At 43.1% G+C, this 22,985-nt stretch overlaps 3 protein-coding genes and 1 long non-coding RNA gene across 4 annotated transcripts; 1 reads left to right on the top strand and 3 right to left on the bottom strand.

Annotated features, from left to right (window-relative positions):
• The first annotated feature begins 1,662 nt into the window (after positions 1–1,662).
• On the top strand, positions 1,663–2,473 carry LOC127326176 (uncharacterized). The gene has a single exon (XM_051353040.2). The coding sequence runs from the start codon at positions 1,678–1,680 to the stop codon at positions 2,281–2,283; it is 606 nt and encodes a 201-aa protein (XP_051209000.1). The 5' UTR covers positions 1,663–1,677; the 3' UTR covers positions 2,284–2,473.
• A 468-nt stretch (positions 2,474–2,941) lies between these two features.
• Positions 2,942–8,339, bottom strand: LOC127326175 (uncharacterized). The gene is made up of 5 exons (XM_051353039.2): positions 7,906–8,339; positions 7,778–7,827; positions 5,181–5,307; positions 3,963–4,067; positions 2,942–3,887 (listed from the first exon to the last, which is right to left on the bottom strand). Exons 1-5 carry the CDS (start codon positions 8,291–8,293, stop codon positions 3,265–3,267), a joined length of 1,293 nt encoding a protein of 430 aa, XP_051208999.1. The 5' UTR covers positions 8,294–8,339; the 3' UTR covers positions 2,942–3,264.
• Positions 8,340–10,993: 2,654 nt separating this feature from the next.
• LOC127326128 (uncharacterized) lies at positions 10,994–16,194 on the bottom strand. The gene is made up of 4 exons (XR_011743382.1): positions 15,797–16,194; positions 15,069–15,207; positions 14,700–14,914; positions 10,994–14,577 (listed from the first exon to the last, which is right to left on the bottom strand). It is a non-coding gene; the product is annotated as an uncharacterized lncRNA (long non-coding RNA).
• Positions 16,195–16,561: 367 nt separating this feature from the next.
• On the bottom strand, positions 16,562–18,982 carry LOC127326127 (uncharacterized). The gene is made up of 2 exons (XM_051352988.2): positions 18,082–18,982; positions 16,562–17,181 (listed from the first exon to the last, which is right to left on the bottom strand). The coding sequence occupies exons 1-2, from the start codon at positions 18,685–18,687 to the stop codon at positions 16,822–16,824; spliced, it is 966 nt and encodes a 321-aa protein (XP_051208948.1). The 5' UTR covers positions 18,688–18,982; the 3' UTR covers positions 16,562–16,821.
• Between the last annotated feature and the right edge of the window lie 4,003 nt (positions 18,983–22,985).

The following is a 22,985-nucleotide window of genomic DNA, read 5'->3' on the forward strand; positions in this document are numbered from 1 at the left end:
CGTGGGAAACTGGCAATGGTGTGGGAGAGATGAAAATTTGGGAAGTAAATCTGACAGTAGTGGAGATGCGATGGCGGCGATCACGCGTGTGCGGGGGGTGGTCGATAGGAGCGTGATTTTCGCGGGGATGAGGGGAGAACAAATGAATATGAATCGTTCGATTGATGCATATGAACGGAGGAGATTTGATTTTCCAACAGCACTTCGTGCCTTTATAAGTAGTAGAGATGTGAGGTCCCTGTTGAATGTAGATGAGCTGCAGCCCAATAAGGTAGTCCATGTGGTCTACAATTTCTGAAATCTCAAAGCCCATCACGTTGGCAGCTTGGGACAGCCTTGGAGGACAAAATTTAGTCCCACATTGCTAGTTGGGAGAGAGTTGGAGTGATATATAAGGGCTGATGTTCTAGTCCTTCCAAGTGAGTGAGATTAGAAGGAGCCCTCGCGCACTCCTCCTCCTCCAACCGCCCTGCCTCGGCTCGGCACGTCACGTGACTCGAGTTCGAGTTCGAGACACACTCAAGGAAGCCTAAATTTTTGCTTGGTGCACCAACTGTGTTGGGTACGTGTCGACCAGCATGTGCATGCTCGCCGCGTGTCCCTGGCTTCCTACGCGTGTCAACACGGTCGGGTCAGCTTCCTCCCAGGCTATACAAGTAGACCGATCAGATCTGGAAACAGGGAACAAGTAGCAGCGCAAGGTGAAGTTCCTTTTGCAGTGCTACTCTCTAGTCTTCCCCATCCCGGCGACTGTGTGCACAGTCGTCCGGGAGTGCAGGCCTCCGAAACCCCGTCCGTTGAGATCCTGCACCGGGAGACAGGCGATAAGGTTTTTGGGGAGCGTCTCGGCGCGACTGCTCGCTGCTGTTCGTGCTCTTCTTCGCCGGATCGACTGCTTCATCGACAGATCCGACTACACCATGGGCGACATCAACAACTCCCATGGTGGTCTTGTGTCTTCTTCTTTGGTGCGACCTTCCCGGTCGCGATGTACGTGTTTTTCCTCTCCTACCTTGCGCTGCTACTTGTTCCATGTTCAGATCTGATGCATGTGCTTAGTCTGATGTGTGTGGTTAAGTATGTTTGTGCATCTGTAATGTTGCTTTCGGTAATTAAACTCACACGGAAATTGCCTAATAATCCAATAGTCCCTCCTCTCTTTTTTCAGCTGAGGTTGTACCTTTCATTGAAGAGATAAAATTAATCATAAATAATGCTACACATTATAGACAAAGGGTTACAGACGGACGTGTTAAATCATAATTAGTTCACAAGATTTTCATGGGACCACCACTCCGGGAAACCAATCGCAGAGCATCACCACGAGTCTGTAAGAAGCCTTCCGTAAGAAACATCCGTAGATGTAAGATTATTGGTTAATAATCATGATAACTTTTTTTACATGGAACATCTACTTATGTATGTCACCATTGCTCGTACCTTAACCACACTCAAGCACACTTTTTGGAAAGCTATTGGAGATGCTTCTCGTGTCATGGGGCTTGCCCCGACGCCACGCGCACGCAATTACGCAAAGTGATTACGGTAGGTCGACTTGGGAAGGGAGAGTGTGGTACACGCATAACCAGCCACAAACTCCAGTCCAATCCACCTGCCCAAGCCAAGCCAGAGACCCACACTGATCAAGTTCAGAGGCCACAAGAGCTCCATAGCGCAATGGCATGCAGCCAACAACCTCCTGCACTCGACAGCGCATGCAACGCAATTGCAATCGGGTACATCGCAAAAGGCTCTCAACCGCATAGGAAGCAACAGGACAAGCTACCACAGCAAGCTCATCACTATGACCTCCAACTTTACCGCCGTCAGCGAGAGAATCGTCGTATGCTACCAGCTTTCAGTTCAGGCAGCCACGCCACATGGGACACGGCCTCTTATCTATATCTTCTTCCTCACCTCAGACCTCCCTGCTTGCTTAAGAACAAATACTTAGGAGCATTAGAGACAGACAACAGCACACGCAGCTCCGGCATGGCGTCGCCGGCGCCAGTGGAGGTCGGCGCGCAGGGCACCATTGGGTCACTGGTGTGCCGGGAGATCGAGTACTACAGGACCACGGATGGCACCAGCGCCAAGAAGAAGAACGGCAGCAAGAAGGCAGCTGCCAATGGAGGGAGCCCCCGGACCCCGAGCAAGGCGCGGAAGAAGGGCGGGGCGTTCTTGCCAAGCATGTGCTCGTCGGCAGAGGTGGCGGTTGCGGCGGCCGCCGGCAGCCAGGCCCCCAGGTTCCGGTACCGGCATCTGGGCGAGCCTCAGGATTAGCTAAGCTAGCTGCACCCATGTCAAATAATTAAAGGATATAGTATTACAAAGCATCGATGCTGCATTTTGTATCAGAGATCTGGAGTCCTATATGCATGCTCATATTCTATCCTTAATACTCCCTAGTACATGTAACGCGTCTGTTCACTGGAATTTCGTCTCTACCGTGGTCGAGCGTTTTAGTGTTTCATGTGCTCAAAAGTACATGTTGGTATGTAGCAATTTGTGGATTGCAATTTTCACAAGTACAAAAATGGTGTTCATCCTGCTGATTTAGCACAGGTCAAGTGCATCTCCACCAAAGCAAGTGCTTCAGTGCCAGATCAAAGCAGTTACAAGCTATATTTATTCTTAGGGATTGCTTTCAAAGGCCTCAAATCCTTTTCAAGTTTCAAAAACATTCAAGGCGGTTTCCCCTTCATGTGTTCGGTTCAAAAGACAATTCCTGCGGGGTTTTTTTTGCCCTTAAATATTCTTTTGATAATATTCAAAAATAAATGTTTGATTTGCACGCTGTGTTAGTTGTGCTCTGTTGCAAATCCAGCCAAACCAATCCCATAGGCCAGTCACACCGGGGCCTTGACATTTCTTACTCACGACAAATGCTCAAGAGGATAACAAACACATCAGGAGTTGCATCCTGATGCATCTTACATGATTATCCAAAAAGTAGAAATATTATCTTTTCAAGCAAGGCAATAAGCCAGACAATACTATTAGGTTTGGTTACCAAACTGTACACTGCGCTGTCTCGTTTCTTACCTACTCCATGCTAGAATTTGCTAATCCAGTATAAGTTTCGCCAATTCACAGCAGTGCAGTCGCAAGGAATAGTCTTCTGTTCAATATTTGCTCCCTTCCTCCCTAATTTTGTTACATTCTGTTGTCTAACCCTGTCAGAAATCAAAATAACTACTGCTACATTGCAGTTTATAACTAAAGACAAGAAAAAGAAAAGGGCATATCTCTACATGAGCTGCTTCACTTAGTAGAGAAGTCAAACATCATTGTATGAATGTACTTCTCACCAGGATGAACTACAACTGATGGAAAATTAGGTTGGTTGACGGCATTTGGAAAGCCTTGCGTCTCAAGGCAGAGGCCGGCGTGCTTCCCATAGACCGCACCTCCTTTTCCCACTACACCATTAACAAAATTACCAGTGTAGAACTGCACCCCAGGAGCATCTGACCAAATGTTTAGGACCCTAAGGCTTGAAGGGTCTGTCACCTTAGCCACGTGCTGCAAGCCTGACCTCACTTCCCCAGAATCAAGCACATAGTTGTGGTCATAACCGCCAGGGACTTGATCAATCCTGCCACCGATCTCATTCTCTGTCAGAAAGTCAAAGGCTGTGCCACTCACTGGCATAAACTCCCCTGTGGGTATTGAGGTTTCATCTACTGGAGTTATTTGAGATCCCTGAATCTGGAGAGAATGTGCAAGCACATCTCCTGAGCTGTGGCCTGCCAGATTCCAGTAGGTGTGTTGTGCTAAACTGATGGGTGTGGCCTTGTTCAAAGGCACAGCCTCCATCTCTAGCTTCAGCGCCATGCTTGATACAAGAGAATACCTGGCAGTAACAGAAACATTGCCTGGGAAACCTGTTTTTTTGAAGAAGAGAAATCCGTTAACTGTTCATAAAGTAACTGTTCGATTGGAATTAGTTGTCATCGTACCTTCCTCTCCATCTTTACTGTAGTATTTCAAGGTGATTGATGGGGTCTTCCCTTTGTTATATTCAGTGACTTCCCATATAACTTTGTCAAACCCTTTAAATCCACCTGAAAGGATATGTCACGACATTAGTTTATGTAATAAGCACAGGTATTGTACTTGTCCTTTTCAATGTACACGTATGCCATGTGCATTTCTGATCGCAATGACCATGATAAGAAGAAACCAATTGGTCTTGAAAAAGTGCACATTCAAATAAGCCATTCTCCTTGTGCAAGACTGCCACAAATGCTCTTTGCACAACAGATGGACGAATGAGATTGAAGTATTTCTGACACGTTCTTGGAGCTGTTCCAAATTCCAATATACTTGCTGCATGAAGAACCATCAACATTGAGGATACTACAGCCTACGGCAACACCAGCTGTAACAGAGAACAGATAGAACTGGAAGTTGGACAGGGTAAAAATGGGCAGAACATCATCTGGACGACTGTACCAGGTAGTTAGTTGTTTCTTGGATTGCTTTCAACTGGATGAAATCAGGGTTTTTTGAGCTAATAAATCAGGGTCAAGTTGGACATGCTTATATGAACCAAGCATGGATAGACATGATTATACCTGGAAACTTCACTGACCAAAATGCATTTGTTTGCCACCATGAAGCTACAATTTTTGTCATTCAGCTATTGAGTTCCCAAGATAAGCAAGGTTGTGCACAAATGCGAACATCCTTTTATCCCTCCAGCATTTTGGTATATAATGTAGGGATCTCATACTAATTGACTGGTTAAATGACATAAAATATCCATTGTAATAAATAGAGTACATAGAGTACTATTTATAAGAAGAAAATAAAGCCAAACTAACAAATATGCTAACTACATAATACTATTTATCTATCCTGGATAAACATGTGCTTTCTCCAATAAATTAGGAATGCAAGTCAAAGATCCAAAAGGCTGGTATGGTTCTTCACTCCAATTCTCATAGCTACGGTCAAAGAACAATATTTTTTTACCGAATGATTACTAAATCCTTTGGCAGAAATACCATGATCATATACAATTCCATTTCAATCAGTCACAGTTGTTCGGTACCAGGGTAGTTATAAGCAATCTGTGACCAGACCACTACTTATGCCTGTATACCTGAATATATAGATGGATTAATATTTAACAAACGCATGCAATGTAACAACTCAGGCCTCCTGTGTCTTACCATGAAGAGTATTCGGTGGACTGTTGATGGACAGACTATGCTGCACACCATTTAAAGTAAACTTTCCATCCTTGATTCTATTTGCAACTCGCCCAACAATGCAGCCAAAGTAAGGCGAGGTTCCATTCTGAGTTAAAAGAGAGCTCAAACCATCAGCAACAAATAATTACATCAATAGTTCAATTATGTATATAGGTAGATATAATCATCAAGTAAATAAGAGGAACATATGGGCAACCCACTTCAAGCACTAAATTTTATAAAGGAAGCGAGGGTTATACTGATTGCCCATAAAAAGATGAATGTACAAATTTAAATTGCAAAACAAAATCCAAATAGTTTTTGAAATTATAACTTCCAACCGTCCCAATTAAGCATTGGAATAAAAGTGGCTAAGAGACAAAATTCATAATTAATTTCCTCTTGTTGCTGAGGTAGCTTACTTAGATGACAGATGACAATATGTGTCCAACCAAAACCATGAAACCTTAATATTTGTTCTCATTAAGGAACACAACATGTCCTAAGAGCCTCCCCAGACTGTACGTCAGTAAACATCAATAGACAACTATGCTATGCTTGAGATATTGGCAAAAGAAAGCTTACAAACGATATGGAAAGAGGACAGTTAAGTTCAGAGATACTAGTCATATTTTGATGCAGTTATTATCGTCATTGAAATATGAATAAGAGACAAGATGGCAAGCCAGAGATCTCAAACAAAAAAACCGTGTTACTTTTCTCAGATAGCTTGTAGATACTCCCTACTTCCCAGTTTAGGATGCATATTAGTTTTGGTCAAAGTTTGACTAACTATGTATGAAAATATATTAACTTTAATAATACTAAATGCATAAAAAATGAAAATATATTTTGTGTTGGTTCTAATAACATCGAGTTAATGTTGTAGATGTTAATATTATTTTCTACACATTTGGTTAAAATTTACAAAGTTTGAGTTTGACTAAAAATAATATGCATCCTAATTTGGGAAAGAGGGAGTATGGTGCTACTATTTCCATGCTCTCTTTTTTTGTAAGTTGGAGTAACATGACCCCACATAGTGATCATGGCATTCCATAAATCAAGACTACATGAGTTCCAAAAGAATCAACCTGAAACAGAATGTAAGCTTAGAATTTTGAGCTAAGCTTTAGATCCTCGAAAAGGACAGTGGGTACGCTCTGCGATACAGTTCTACAACAACATACAATTTCCTTGGTTTCATCATCAAGCAATATGTGTCAGATATGCTAATACTACTTGATAACTAGCAGCCAGCTGGCCAGAGCAAATACTTAAATTGCATACAAAAAAAAAGGCTGAAGTATAACACGTTGCACGGCCACAATCTTTTGGTTGTGCAAGTCAGCAAGTGCTAGAACACCGACACATGTTGCCACTGAGTAATTCCTGAAGAAGGCAGGCTTTAACAAAAATGTATGAAAAAGTTTAACGTTTTGGTGAACTAGAACTCAAACTCAGAGCGAGTTTTCCGTTCTTTGAATCGAGTTATAAATTATGGTGTACTATATAAACACACAATGCAAAGCAGTGCTGCCACTGCCAATGTATAATTAATAGAAGGAATAGTGAAGTTAATTCACAAATGGTGCTGATATTCTAGGATTCACCTATAGTAGTATAGTGATATGATTTATTACTGCTATTGTGACAAGTTTTGATGTTAATAATAAAGAAGGAAAAAAGTGTTCTTTGTTCCTCATCTTTTGCCTTTATTTAATCTACATAACTCCAGTCTTGTTTACTGTAAGATTTACTTCTAATATATAACAATCATTTAAGCTACATCAGTTTTAAAATTATTGCCCCTAGATCTAACTCAATTAAAATGTCAAGCCTTAGATATTACATACCTAAGAGATGTTTCGATTATAGATACCTTGAGTTGAAAGGTTCTAAGTTTAGAGACCATGTGCATTTGTCAATGAAAAGACAAGATGATGGAAATGCACATTTTCTGACACTCGCTGAGACTAAATAGTAAGATCCACTATTGTCATTAGAAAATTAATCATCATCTAAAAACATGTCAATAAAGCTCGGGTAAGTATCGTTTAATTTGTAACCGGAAGTCCATGAATACATAAATAATCTGCTGCACTCCTAAGAAAAGGAAATTAAAATAATTATCAAAAATTGTAATACTAATTGACTTGTTATAGCTAAGTGTCGTGGTTTTAGTGGATCGGAGGAAGTATAATTAATAAAATCCTAAAACTACAACTGATTAACAAGGAGGCAGGAAAAGGCAAGGTTCTTGACACATCAGCTACAATTAACAAAACTTGGCATACCAATTGACTCATTATAGCTACAATTAATATAAGGTACAATTAATAAAATCCTAACACTCCAACTAATTAACAACAATGGAGGAAAAAGCAAGGTTTTTGACACATAAGCTTACTTAAAAAGCAGAGCCACTAGACTACTATAGTTGACTTGCAAAAGTCAGAAACCAAGAAATATCCCCTTCCCAGTCAGGGAACAGTAATCGTGGAGAGATCTCCGAGAATGCACCGAGATACTGAAACTAATCTTTGCAAATCCAAAAGGACACATGGAGGACTAACCAGATATGGATCCAGGGAGTCGAATCCAAGCACCACATCAGCAAGAACCCCTGCGGAAGCACACATGATGGCAGTGAGAAAGAGAACCGAAATGAGGCAACGAATCAGTCCAAAAAGAAAAAGCGCACCTTTCTTGTCCGGGACGAGCAGCGAGGTCACGGTGGCGCCGACATTGCTGATCCTGGCGAGGATCCTGCCGTTGTCGAGGTCGAAAAGGCCCGGGGAAGGCGGCGGCATGGGGACGATAAGCCTGTTTGGGTTGCTGGCGGGGCGGAGCGAGGCGGCGGGCGCGGAGAGGATGGTGAAGGAGGCGAGGAGGTAGACGGCGGCGAGGAGGAGGAGGAAGAAGGGCGGGGTGATGGTGATGCGGAGGATCCTGAGGCCGGCGTGGGGCTGCGGGTGGTGGTGATCCCGGAACCTGTTGGAAGGGATGTGCTGGAGATGCGGCCGGGTCGGGGTCCGAGGGGGCTGGTGATGCTGCTGCCGCTGCTGCTGAGCTCCCAGCAGCTGCTCCATTTCCTCCCCCAGACCTCTCGCTCCGACTTCTTCTTATATGTTGTTGGGCTTTTAGCTCCATTAAACTCCTTCAGTTAAGCTAACAGAAGCTACTCGTCCAGATCAGCAGTAGATCGATTCTGTGTGCACGTTTGTTTTTTCCAATGACCAACTGTACCTAGTGATGCACATCCATTTCACTGCAAGGATTTATAGTCGGCTGAAAGAACAGAAAAAGAACACGTTGGCTTCATATACTTAACGCAAAAGGATTACATGTATCACTTATAAATCACAAATCTTGTTGCTAAACCGTCAGTCAAATAGGTTGATAAATCTCGCGTCGCCATCTTCAAGTTGCACCCAGAGTCCAAAAGCCTTCGTGCTTCTGAAATCATGTATGGATTTAGTATGTACTCCCCGTCTAGATAAAGTTGGGAAGCTTTTTTAGGAACGGAGAAGCACCATCATTGTATTGTAGATATAATAAGCCTAAAATGTTACACAGTTAAACACAAAGGGTCATAACGGTTATTAAACTTCTGAAAGTATCCAAACCACCGATACATCCAAAGCCTTACGGATATGACAAATAGAAAGCACAGCTGGAACAATTCAATGGTTATTAAACTTCTATACAAACTAGTACAAATGCCCGTGCGTTGCCACGGGTTCCCAAATTTCATTTTTGAATACAAATATATAATTCACAACTCACTATAAAAATTAAATGCAAATATACAATTCGCAACTCGCTATGAAATCCTATAACGGTGAGAGAAAGTAACAACACCAACAAATATGTGCCCATATATGGAGATCAAAAAGATCATAGTATATTTCTCACAATATAAAGAGGCAAATAAGATACACATGAGAATATAACCATAGTAACAAAAGCATCAACGCAAATACAATAGACCACTTGTATAAAGTTGAGGGCTCATTTCCACTTGCTTATCTGGATCGTACGGGCTTTAGGTTTTGAATCCATTGCTCCCTATCTCCGAAGATGCACGTGTATACGAGTCTTCATCCCTGGTTCAATTCTGTAAACAAAATATAAAAGTGACCCTTCAAGATATATAACAAAAATCTAGAGATGTTACAAACATTTCTCGAAATGCAAAGAATAAAGAACAAATCTGTAGTGATTTTTTCATTCCCACTAAAGTTTAACATCCAAGTAGCTTGAGTGAGTACCAAAAAACTGAGTGAGATAGTCTACAACTTTATACTACGGGCTATACGTATTCTTGTTATAAATAATCCCTTTAAGAAATTACTACCTCAATATAGAAGAAAGGGGATATGTATTACATCATTTCACCTTCCGAGTGTCACCGACTTGCAGATATGATCTCTCAAAAAAAAGACTTGCAGATATGAGCTTTAAATCAATTAAATTGCTTTCCTCCAGTCCTAGTAGAAAGTTGTCTAATGAGTAAAGACTAATTTAAATATGAAATCTAATGGTCCTAACAATTTGACGATCCATGTTTGACTACAAAATCCATGTTTGACTACAAAGATGAAAATAGCTAACAGACAAAATATTAATCGGTAAGCGGTAGGGGAAATATAAAATTGGCATTTCAAACTGAGGGTGTGTTTGGTAGCCCGTATCACCTCGAATTCACTTTCCCACATGAGATATCTCACATCATCCAAGCTGACTTGAGATTTTGTGCCGTGTTTGGCAGCCCGTTTGTGTTGAGAGAATCTGAGCCAATACATTGTTTGGCAGCATCTCTGGGTTGAGATTAGCCCAAAATATAGGAAATTACAGACCAGTCCAAAATTTTGCACGAAAGACCCTAAATAAAATTAAAAAAATCAATCGGGTCCCTGTATCTGGAACAACACGGCAGTGGGCAGTGGAGCACCGGCGGTGGGCGGTGGAGCGCCGGAGGCGCGAGGTGGTAGCCAGTGGGCGGTGGTGCGCTGGCGGGCGGTGGTGCACTGGCGGGCGGTGGTGCGCCCGTTGCTGCTGCTCGGTTGGAGATCAAGAGGGCGCCCGTTGCTGGTGCTCGGTGGCGGCGCAGCCGTTGCTGGTCGGCGGCGGCGTGGCGCGGGTAGCTGAGGACATGGGAGGAGGGCGGCCGACGGGAGAGGCGGAAGGCGGCCGTCGCAAGGAGCGACGATGGAGGAGCCTCAGGCTCAGCCTCGGCCGAGTCGTCCATCGCGTGATGATGAGGGCGCCGGCACGACCCTTGCTGCTGCTCGGAGGCGGCGGCGGCTCCTGCTGGCGGCGGCGCAGGTGGCTGGGGACGCGGGAGGAGGCTGGCGACCTGAGAGGCGGAGCGTGGCCACGAGGCTGCGATTGTTGCAAATGAATGGAAAATAGGTCGGGGTTGAGGGTATGGGGGTGCTGCGAGCCGTTGCTACAGTTGTTTGCGGGATGAGGTGGGCTCGGTCAACCTGAGAGGCTCGAATCGAGCTTCCCAACTCGGCCTGGCTGAGAGCCCTTTTCTGTATGAGGCGAGCAGTACCGTGATGGACCGAGCCGGGCTACCAATCAACAAATTATGAGGTGGGCTCGGTCGACCTGAGAGGCTCGATTCGAGCTTCCCAACTCGGCCTGGCTGAGAGTCCTTTTCTGTATGAGGCGAGCAGTACCGTGATGGACCGAGCCGGGCTACCAATCAACAAATTGGCCTACCGTGATGAGATTTTCTGAGCTCGCCCGGGCAACCAAACACACCCTGAGAGCGCCATGTGTTCAGTAACTGATATAATATATATTTTCTGCACATTAGGTACAACCATATAGGTACTGGTAGGCATTTGGCAGCAAACTACACCAAAACAGGAAGATATATGTCTTTCAGTTAAGCATACCAACTCCAAGCAAATAATTTAGTAAATCCTCAATCCAACCCTTGCACATGAGATGCAAACAGGCCACACATCAGCTAGATTATCCATTCCTACATAGAACTACACAAGAGTAGCTTCAGTGATAGCTTATAAAGACTTCGTTGAAAACAAAACTGGTAGTAAAAAAATCCAAGCCGGGTACTGCAAGCTCTTCCTAGCTCTTGGACTGTACATCCGACCGACCGATCGATTGATCAGCATGGTCCAGGGCGCGGGCAGAGCACAAGTATGCGCGGCCTGCCAGCTTCATGTTTCCTTGGCTGTCATACAGCCACATCAGCTCGTCGATCTAGCCAAACACCTCACCATCTTGGTCGAAGCAACATACGATCAACCATCCTCGCTCAGTCAATTAAGATCAAACTTGGAATTATATTCTTCACATGGCACCTAGCTTTATCAACTTTCAGGTCGATCTAGCAAAAAGCATAAACAAATACATTAGTTATACATGTGCCAGCATAAATACCTTTCTATGAAGCTCTGCATGAACATGTAGTGTAGAGGAGCCTAAATCTAAAATTCATGTAAGTACCTATTTTTAGAAAAGCGAATGTAATTTTTTTGGTTTATTTACTACTTAAGATAATAGACATCTAATGAAGGGCTAACCCACAACATGTCCTCTTTTTCTGAAAAACTCACGTGATTAAAGGAACTTCCGAATAACTCTGCAGATATGTAGATTAATACCAGTAAAACAATAGATTGCAGTGGGCATCATCATCTATATGAATAATTCCCCTCAACATACAAATTGTTGGTTTCGTGGTTGGGTCATCCCATTCTTAGATACTCTTCTTTTCCTAATAGAAGTCAATGCACCTCTGATTGTTCAGAGTTTAGCTCAAACAAAACTTGCAATTTCATACACTTAAGCTGTTGCTAGCAAGGAAAACCAGCGCAAAAACGAGATTTAGAAGCACTTACATGAAACTCTGATGTAGTGTACATGAAGCACGAAATGGAGGCAGACACGGACAATGAGGACTTGAAATTGCTGATGGCCATCACAGTAACTTCAAATTACTCATGGCCAGCACAGTAACTTTTCTGCCAAACTAACATTGGAACAAAGACCGACACATTACTACAACACTCCTAATTCCAACCAAGGCACTGAATCTCATATTCGTTCTTATTTCCTAGCAGATGTTGTTCATTTTTCATGCGGAGGTTTATACACCACATGCTGACATCAGCCAGAACCAAAATAAACTGACACACTATATAGAATCCTGGTAGAAAGGAGTACTAAACACTTGCTTGGTGAGTCGAAATTACTGAACCAACGACACTTTGAACGAATATTGCAAAATAACTTACCACGCACACATAATGTGTGAAACCTAGCTCGATAGAAATATCCAACCCAATTTGTGAAAAATCATACAGACAAATCTTAGAAAAAAAAAATCATCAACCCAATCGTAATACATCAATCCTAGGAAGAGATACATTGACCCCATATCAGATTTATCTTCGAGACCCAGCCTAATTGTTGGGACAGGTAGGAGTCACTGGAGTTGAGGACTGACTCACTGCTACCATCACGGGAAAAACAAAATAGCCCGTTAAGAAGAGAGATGTCCTGTTTCATGAGGGAGTAATAAATTTGTGTGAAGAGAGTGGTACTGTTTTGTTCATGAGAGATGTCCTACATTCCCTGGCTGTGGTAGAAACAATCTGGAAAAGTGTATACCTGCTGAAGACAATTCTAACGATATGGATTCACTTCACCACCATAAAAACTGGCAATGATAAAACTGTATAGCTTAGTGTATGAACTGTGTAAAGGCTGAAGATACTCAATGCAGAATACATCGTTGCCTAATAAGAAAAGCTTGTACTGTTTTGTGCTCTCGCAAATGACCCGCTTGTCATACATGATTACTGAAGAGTAAATCTTGTGAAGAAATTTTAGGAATTGGTTTTGTATCACTTGCATTCCAGCGGTCCTTCTTAAATTTGCATGTTAGGATTTAATGCAGGTGAGCACATGTATTACCGACTTCCCCCATTGTGATTTTAGCTGCGAAGATTGTCCTTTAATCTCTAGGATGAGAGAAGCAATAATAATGTACCGCATATGGCCGCACATTCAACAAACATGTTGCTGTGAGATGAAAACTAAGACATACAAGGACAATAAAAATTTGAGAAAGTACCTGATCTTGTACTTCGGCACAAAGCAAGATAATAGTTTTCAATGTTTATTTCCCTCTCTCAGATCAAGTTGGAAGAGAACCACCCAGATTAACATAATTCATAGCAAACAATTTGTGGACGTAGAGATGTATGAAAAGATATCAGTTGCAAGGTTCTGATGTAGCACCCTGCAAGGTTCTGGAGATATCAGGAATTAAGTTGAAGTTTGACATATTTCAAAGAATAATATAGATCAATCAACAATTCAGATCACAAATGATTAATCAGGAGGTAGTTACCTGCCCTGCCACTTCACTTGCACAAAATCCTTCATGAATTAGTGATGGTAATAGCGTTTTATTTTAAAAAGGGTAAATTCTGGCAGTGGGAAAGGCTACTTTTGGTTCTCCACAAAAACACTAAATCTGAAAAAAGGGCAGCCCGGTGCATGAAGCTCCCGCTTTGCGCTGGGTCCGGGGAGGGGTCGGACCACATTGGGTCATTGTACGCAGCCTAAAAATAAACAAATCAAATCAGCTTCAGGAAGTCAATGAAGAATAAACAAAATCCATAACAGAAGTACATCAATTACTTCCACTCTGACTTTCTGACATACATACTCATGTCCGAGTGCAATACCCAGAACAAATAACTGAATCTTTCACACTCCCTACGTTGATGAAAGGATGTTAAAGATTTATCTAAATTCGGATGTATGTATACACCAAAAAAGTGTGTCTAGATACATCTAAATTTAGACAAACTTGCCATATCCTTTTATGGACAAATGTAGTAGAACTTTGGCTCACACAGAGATTACAGTGCTACCAAGAAATGATTTCAGTTTCACCATATTAGAAGAGAAATGTTCGGTGGGTTACATAATAACCATAGTATTATATCTACTACTTAAAAAGAGGAATGCTACTACGTTTGCATTTAGTGGGGATCATCAAACAAATGGTGGTAATGCATGGACCGTCTGACCTCCTCGCACATTCAGACCAAGCCTCACTTCACGCATCTGAATAGAGCACAAAACGCACAAATAATTAGAAGCAAATAATTGGAAGGTGACCAATCCATGAATAAATAACTACACTGACCAATGCCAAGAAATAAATAAGTTGCAAGTGAGGGAGTAGGATTGGAACTGGGCAGAGAATATCATGCACATGCAGGCTGCTGGATTGATTAGCAAGGTTGGTATGCTCATGCTTCGGTGCTGCTGCTGCAGATCGCGGAGGATACAAAGCCTGGCACAGCTGCGAGAGTTCCTGCGGAGAAAGAGGGCACATGATAAGAATCGATGGAAGAGCCATAGGATGTGGCGGTGGTTTTGCTCCCAACACAATAATAGAAAATTTTAAATCGGCAACTCTTATGAAGAAGAAAATACCTAGCATTCAAATCAGCATGGGACAAGGAAACGTATGCGGCGGGTTCCGATCTACCGATTATTACTTTGAAAATGTCCAGGTTGAGGGGCTCGGGAAGATCCTGCAGAGGAGGATTCCCAATCTACACCTGGCCACCGCTCGCCATGGAACCAAGGAAACGCCGGTGACATCGAGATCCTCGTGCGCACCCGCTCCACGTCATCGACGCTGATGGCTGAGAGTGAAACAGAGTGGATGAGAGTTACGGTACGGAGAAAATAGGAGAGAGATATGAAACAAATAGGAATGCTCAACCTATTTTGAACAAATGGACTGGGTAATATAGATAGTATGTTACATCAATGGAACAAATTGGAACCCACAATTACCTTTATTTTTTCCAACTCAGGATGTGCGTTGCTCCCTCTCCAAGTTCTTCATGGTCAGCACTTTATTCAGTTTGGATATCACCGCCTTGCTAGGCACCAACTACACCTCAGTGGTATATAGATATGATATGCATTTTCACTGTAAAATGAGATACGAACTGTCCTATTTCAGATATGAAACAAACCTCTGTATCCTCAATATTTCATTCAACAAATCTGAACAAAACATCACTATATGGGCATTTCGATTTCAGATATTGACAATTTATTGATGATGTACAACCATATTTCGAATTCTCAATTTATCTATGATTCAGAGTCTGGTAACTAAAGACCCTACAAGAAGATATTTGGTACAATACCCTGTAAGATAAATGGCATGATGGAGGCGATCTAGCCTACCTTGTGACTTGCAAGGGATCTGAACTCAACATTGTTAACTATAAAGCTAGGGACAACATGTGTTCGCTATCAGGACACAAAATACTTTCCGCGGACTCTCGCGAAGTTAACCCTAAAGCTAGGGACAAAGTGTGGCTTCTCTGTACAGCATTGCAACCTAAGAAGCTGTTAAATTCACCAACATTGTTTTTGGGAACGATTTCAGTTCTGTGTAAGCACCAGGCCTGATGAACATGAACATAACAGGTGTCTTCGGTGCTATTGTTGTGTGTTGGAGGAGCTAGGGATTGGACTGACCTGCAGATGTAAGTGCTATTGTTTCTCACCTGGCAGAGTGAAGCTGGGGACGTAGTTGGGTAGAGAGAGAGATCAGAGCTTGACTGCAGTGGCCCCGAAAGAGGTGTGCATGGTGGTCGCAGACGGTGGCGATGAGGCGGGTTTCTGCTCCCCTCCTTTCCATGACCGAGCTCCTCATGTCTTGCGACTTAGCTCCTCCCAGACCATGTGGCTGACCTACTCCCAGTCCCCGTGGCCGAGCTCCTCGCATCCCCATCCATCTCTCCAATCTCTACTACCCATATCTCCTCCTAGAGTACCAGTGCGCGATCGAGCGGCATGGGATTGGTGTCAGCGCCATCGAGGGCGGCATCAGGAGGCGGCGCGGAAGGATGCGGTGGCGGGGCGAACCCTAGGCAGTGGCGGCTCTAGTTCGTGCGAAAGAGAGGAACATGAGGAGGAGTGGGGTCTGAAGCGGCCCAGGTAGAGATGGGCGCGGCCCATGCTGAAGCGGGACGAGTATGACGAGGACGACCAAAGTTTGACGTATTGAGTCTGGGCAGAATAAGGAACACCTTCGTTCTTTTTAAGTAGTGTAGAAACGCGCAGAGGTTTCGCAAAATGCAAACAAACTGAATCCAACAGGAACTGTGGCTGCATTTAAGTGCATTTTGAGAGTTCCCCATATGCCAGCGAAGACACAATATAGAGTTAGAGACCAATACGCAGTTAGCATATATTTTCCATCACAAGCATAGAAGTTCCATTACTTCGAAGGAGTACGTATCAATTAAGTACAAACATAGAGTTAATAGAACAACGCATATAACAAAATATAATTAGACAAAGCATCTACAGCATATGATGTTACAAGATCCAGCAATCAACAAACTAACCTAAGAGAAATAGGTGGAAACCATGGAATTAGGGAGAAAACTATCTGAACCTCTGAAGTATCCAAATCTCTGATCTGCCGCCCGAGCAAAGCGAAAACCCACAGTTCAGGATATCCTATCTGACTGTTCTATGTATCCCCAGGTTAGGGGCTCCTAACCACCAGGCAAAGAAGTATTGCCTATTCTTTTGTACAGTGAGCATCTGTGCCGCGCCGTGTACAGTGGTTGTAACCAACACTACCAAGAAATGACCTTATCTCTTGTGCACTGCTGTTGCTCGCCTGCAGCAGGCGCTCATCTTCTTCATATATAAGGTAGGGAGCTTCGCCTTTCCTCCTTGACAGCAACTTTGATGCACCTCTCAGGACATGGTATTCCCAACCTTGAACATCAATTTTGATCAGAACCACATGATCTGCATCTGAAATGACTTCATCCAATGGAATTGTGGCAACCTCCACAGCAACTTCTTCATTAGATTTAAATGCTAACTTAGCACCAGTTGCAGATATAGCACTGTTGTCGAGTCGTCCGATAACCTAGGGTTACCAAAAATACTCAAAGTAAGCTGCCGAGAAAGCACAATAAAATAATCATCTGAACAAGAGAAAGCAACCTGAGATTTCTATGACATGATAGAGGCTATGTGTTGACAGAATACTACCCATCATGTGCTTAGTGAGTCAAGCAACTCAAAAATTTATAAATAATAAGTACGGATAACACAAAATAAAATGAATTCCAGTACAATGCAGGCTATTCTGATTATTTGATAAGAAACCAGTAGCATGCGAATGGATAACTTTATCATGTCCACCCTGTACCACCAAGATAAACTTGCCAGATTTGGTAGTGTGGTATGAAATTTCTGACTGTTTTATATATTTAGCTAATATTAAAACATATTCCATAGTGCATTTAGAGAGAATGGCAATGGCAGACCATGAATTAACCCAAATCCAATATTGAAATAATATGTAAGGAAGAAGAAAACAATCATATTTAAGCAAGATGAGCATCACAACCTTAGAAACTTTCTCCGGTTAATAGAATAGGCCAGCAAAACTAACATTGGTATCCATGGTGTTTCCAAGAATACTGCATTGGCTAGAGTAATGAAACATCCTTTTGCAGTGCCTTGCGTCTAGTGATGCACGAATGTGGCTGCTATCATAACTTCGGGGTTCATTTTTATGGTTCTCAAACCATTTTTTATCTGTAGATTTTCCATAAATACAGTAATTAGTCTAGTCAGCAAGCCAACACAATCTGAGTTGACCGCACCACTTTATTCATTGTGTGAGTCATCATTTGAGATAGCTCTACCCCCTAATGCTTCCTGAGGTACATCGCAATCAATAAAATATGTGGTCACCAGTACAATTCCAATATAAGTTTTCACACATAGACTTAGAACAATCTTGAATGAGACAAGATACCTTATGCATTGTGATGTTCCCAACTCGATCAGATGCCGCAGCATGATACACCACCACCTGGTCCTGCACCCGGTTCAGGTACATTCCGTCGCAGATCCGCTGCAGGTTCTCAAAGACGGGCTCGAACGCGACCACCCGGAACCCCATGACGGCCGCCGCAAAGGCCGCCATCCCAACATTGGCCCCCACGTCGACCACCACACCACCGGAGCCCTTGGCGAGCAGCTCTTGGATGGTCTGAGAGATGTCGGGCTTGCGGAAACGCTTGCCCTTGAGGAGGCGGGCGATGTTCTTGTGCGGGCGGTCGGGGAGGGAGCCCATGTCGGCGAGGGAGTAGAGGAAGGGGCGGGGCACGCCCTCCACGAGGCTGGCGAAGACCGGCGAGGCCTGCGGCGAGGCGTAGCAGTCGAAGGGGCGGAGGTGCGCGGGGAGGTGGGGTGGGGCGGAGGCGGTGGCGAGGGGGGAGAAGGTGAGATCTGGGGCTCTGGAGAGGACGAAGAGGAGGAGGAGGAGAATCGGGAGGAGTAGCAGGAGGGTCCTGGGCGAGGAAGAGGACGCCGCCGCGGAGGCATGCCGGCGCCACGAGGTGGCGAGCGGCGCCGGCATTGGCTCGAGATGGGTTGTGCTGGGATTTGGGCAGCCGCCGATGGGAAGCGATGGCAGTGGCAGTGAAGAGCGGCGGGGGTCCCGGGCGCAACAACTTGGGCGCGTCGGTGGAGCTCCAGCCGTAGCAGTGTATGACCTCGTCGGCCGGCAGGAACCGAGGCGCTGGGCCGGAGGCGACCTGGCAGCGGGGAACCAGCCGGGAGGCGGTAGGATGCGGCGGTGGCCCGGCAGGAGCGAATCTTAGGCGGCGCGCATCGCCAGCGTGAGAGGAGGACGGGGAAGGGGCACTCCAATACACAAAACGGCGGCCCAATATAAACAACATTTCTAAAACGGTTTTGTTATGTCTCAACTGAAAATTCCTTAAGTCCAACTGATCCGAGTTGCATATTTTTTAAACTGCAGTTGCAATTTTCTGAGGTGACTGAGACTTAAGAAAATCTCAGTTGACTGAGACATAGACACACCCTTTCTAAAAACTATGAATTTATTCACAGCGAGAATTTTTGTAAATATGAACAAATAAAAGAAAATGAAAAGAAAATAAAAGAGAGTATAAATGGAAAAATAAATATGCAAAAAAGGGAGAAAAAGGAAACATAAAGAAATAGTAAAAAAAAAGTTTTAGAAAAATCGCTTAGACGGGCTAACCCATTACCGAAACCCCTTCATGCAACATGGGTTGGGGTGTGGGGGGCCGGAAGTAACCCGAGTGGTAGGTTGGGCCGATTCAAGCTAAGAAAAAAAAATTTATGTGATCCTAAGCAAAAAAATAAAAAAAAAAAGCAAAAGGAGCGATCTCACATACTTCTATTTTTAGGGACGCCATTTTTATGCGCCGCTTGACCCTATTTTAAAACTGAGTTTTGCTTGGTAGTTGTTTTTTTTCTAGCATTTTCTCCATCCGATCCAATTTGCACCATATAACTCAAAACAACAATGGGCTGAAATTGCCTAGAAGCAAACATTTTCTTCAAGCTTCCCCCGTGTAAAAATCTACAAGCAACTTTAGAAACCCAAAAGAAGGTGGCCTAAAACGTTGTTAGTGAGTAGCAACCAATGTACCAAGAGAGGCTCGTTCCACGCTAGGAATAATTTGTTCAGGTGTAAAAATGAGCTCATATTTAATAAACATGTCCATGACTCCATGCTATTGACTTTGGCCCGCATCCAAAAAGTTTTAATTTGTGACCCTTAAAAGTTGCTCAAAAAGGTCCAATACAATCTCTTGGTTGACGATTTATTTGGTTTTGTTTTTGAGTTGTACCTAGTTTTTTGTCATTTATTTGTTAAATTTGTGCTCCCTCCCTTTTAAATTGCTTCGAATGTTAGGTCTTGTTGGACATGTCTTTGGCCACCAATTACTCTATTAGTAGTACATATTTTATGTGAATTTATATCATTAAAGTCATATTTGAAAGAACTTTATTGTGATCGTAATTTTGTACCACCTAATTCACATTATTAATATAGTAATAATTGGTGAATGTATTGTCCTAATGCAATCTAATATGTTGAGTATTTTAAACATAGGGAGTAGTGCAAAGTCTTCCTAACACATAATGAAGGAATCTGGAGAAAAGCACAGATATTCCTTCATTACGAAAGTATTATCCTAACGGAATCTAATATGTGGAGTATTAAACAGAGGGAGTGGTGCAAAATCTTCCTAAAACATAATGAATGAATCCGGAGAAAAGCATGGATATAGTACAAGATGATACATGTCCTATACAAGACAAACATACAAAAATTTAAAATCATACATATCCATATACGGTTTGGTTAAACAAACATGTAAACTCAGGTTTGAGCAAGGTTTTGGTTCTATATATGAATTTTTTCCTAAGGGGAGTCTGTGGTACTTCCGATTACTGTGGTTATATGAAAATCCTAAATGGAAGAACAAATTTGAAAACCAACATTTGAATTCAAATTCCTTGGTATAAACATTTACTGGGGTTTCTCGTTACAATCAGATTTTTTTGTTTAATATAACCATTTACCATGGGTGCTCGGGAAATCCAGTTACCGGGTGGTAACCGGATTTTCTGATCAATAACCAAAACCTTGGGTTTAAGCGGCTCCACTTAGAGACGAAGCAAGGGCATGGTCTGACTCATTTACCAAAACTTTATCAAAACAGTGGTTTAGTACTAACCAAAAACAGTTTGGATAAGAGAAACTCTGGCACAATCCCTTCTCAGCCCGCAAAGGATGCTTACTCAAGCCCCCTTTTTAGCAAGGTACACAAATGCCCTTCAGTGCCTCACATGCTAGGGACTCTACCCCTAGGCCTTACTTGGCAATATAGGAGAAAATTCCACTTCCGGCGCTCCCACACATGTTGTATCCCTCCCGCCAGGCGCCGCCGAGGTATCTGAACACTACCACCACAACAGAAAAGTGTAAGCTAGACATAACTAACAAACTCTCTTGAACACTGTTAGGCTATATTCTAGAAGGAAACAATGAAGTGGCAAGCATGCTATGATCAAAAGTTAGTGTCATCATCCAAGTAGGGTGCAGTGTGAAGAGCGAGTGGGTATTTGTCCCTTCATGAAATTGCAAAAGCTGGTTGTCATGTGTACCTATACTAAAACTTGTCATTTGGCAAAACTTGGAGAAGCATAGGTAGTTTTCCCTGCATCATTAATTTGTTGGCTCAAGGTTAGAAATTTTCCAAAGTGGCAAGCAATATACCATGCTAGTAATGAGTCCAGATATGATGCATATTTAAGCATACAAAACAATCATATTGTTAATCATCTCATGCTCCCTCTAGATACAAGTCTACAACTATGCCTATTATGCATGATTACAAGTTCTTATTCATTTTCATATGATATTTGCACAATTAGCAGTTTTAGTAGGATTTTATTACTTTTCCATATTATAAATGAAGGCAAAAGGTACCAAGAGAATATAATATGGGAGAGTTACAAGCACCACACTTAGCCATATGTGTGGGAAAAGTGATATTTTCAACCATCTTATAGTTAAGATATAAGGCCATGGTGTTGTAGCCGCTGTCTACGAGTCCAACGAGCTGAAGAACACCTCAATCAAAGTCTGTATGAAGAAATGACGGTCAAAACAGTAAAGCTACTACGAGGCTAACGAGCATCAGTATGGGTAGAGCCCGCCTGTACCAGCCTCCATTGACTCGATTTCGTCAAACAAAACAATATTTGTGAACATATTTTGCCCCGAGCTCTGTCGGTAAACCGACCTCCAACCCTATTTAAAGAGGGGAACCTGAAAGGATCGTATGCCGCACCTAGAGGGGGGTGAATAGGTGCTAACCAATTTTTAGTTCTTTTTCAATTTAGGCTTGACACAAAGGTAAATTCTCTAGATATGCAACTAAGTGAATTTACCTATATGACAAGATTAATAACTAAGCAAGATAAAGCTACGCAATATATAGGAGATAGAATAGGATAGAGGTAACCGAGAGTGGAGCACGCGGAGACACGGAGATGATTCCCGTAGTTCCCTTCCTTTGCAAGAAGGTACGTCTACGTTTGGAGGAGTGTGGTTGCTACGAAAGCCAAACCAACAGCCACGAAGGCTTCACTTAGATCTCCTGTGAGAAACGCAACGAAGGCCTAGCCCACTTCCACTAAGGGATTTCCTCGAGGCGGAAACCGGGCCTTTACAAGGTTCTTAGGGCACACACCCACAACCAAATTCGAGGCTCCCAAATCTGTAACAACACAACAATCAACAACAATACATCAACAACAAACAACTAGATATTCCAAATAGGAACACTAGCAAGAGGGCCCTCAAGCATATGAGGGGGAAATGTAAATCACTTAAGTGAGGATGTAGATCGGTGTCTTCTCCTTCGAATCTCCAAAGATCAAGAGCTTTGGTTGGGTGAGGGAGGAGATCTTGCAAATCTTGTGTTCTTGAGGTGGCTCTAGTGGTGGTGAGGCTTGGCAGAATTTTGTGCGATGATTGAGCAAGGAGGAAGGTAGAAGAAGGGGGTATAAATACCCTCCCTCAAAATCCAGCCGTTGGAGACATTCGAGGGCCGGATAATCCGGCCCCCCCAAAAAGTCCGGCCCTGGGAAATTCCGGCCAAATGTTCGGCCAAAAATCCGGCCCCATGCCAGGGGAGTACTGAGCCACATCGCCTCGAGTCCTTAGCCAAATTTTGGGGGCCGGATATTTTGCAAATATCCGGCCCGGATTATCCGGCCTGGTGAAACGTTTTCTTATTCCTTTTGTCTTGTTTTTCCACACAAGACACCCACATATATGTATATATATAATCTCTGCAACACTTC

Source organism: Lolium perenne, chromosome 4 (assembly GCF_019359855.2).
Source record: "Lolium perenne isolate Kyuss_39 chromosome 4, Kyuss_2.0, whole genome shotgun sequence".
Classification (NCBI taxonomy): Eukaryota; Viridiplantae; Streptophyta; class Magnoliopsida; order Poales; family Poaceae; genus Lolium; species Lolium perenne.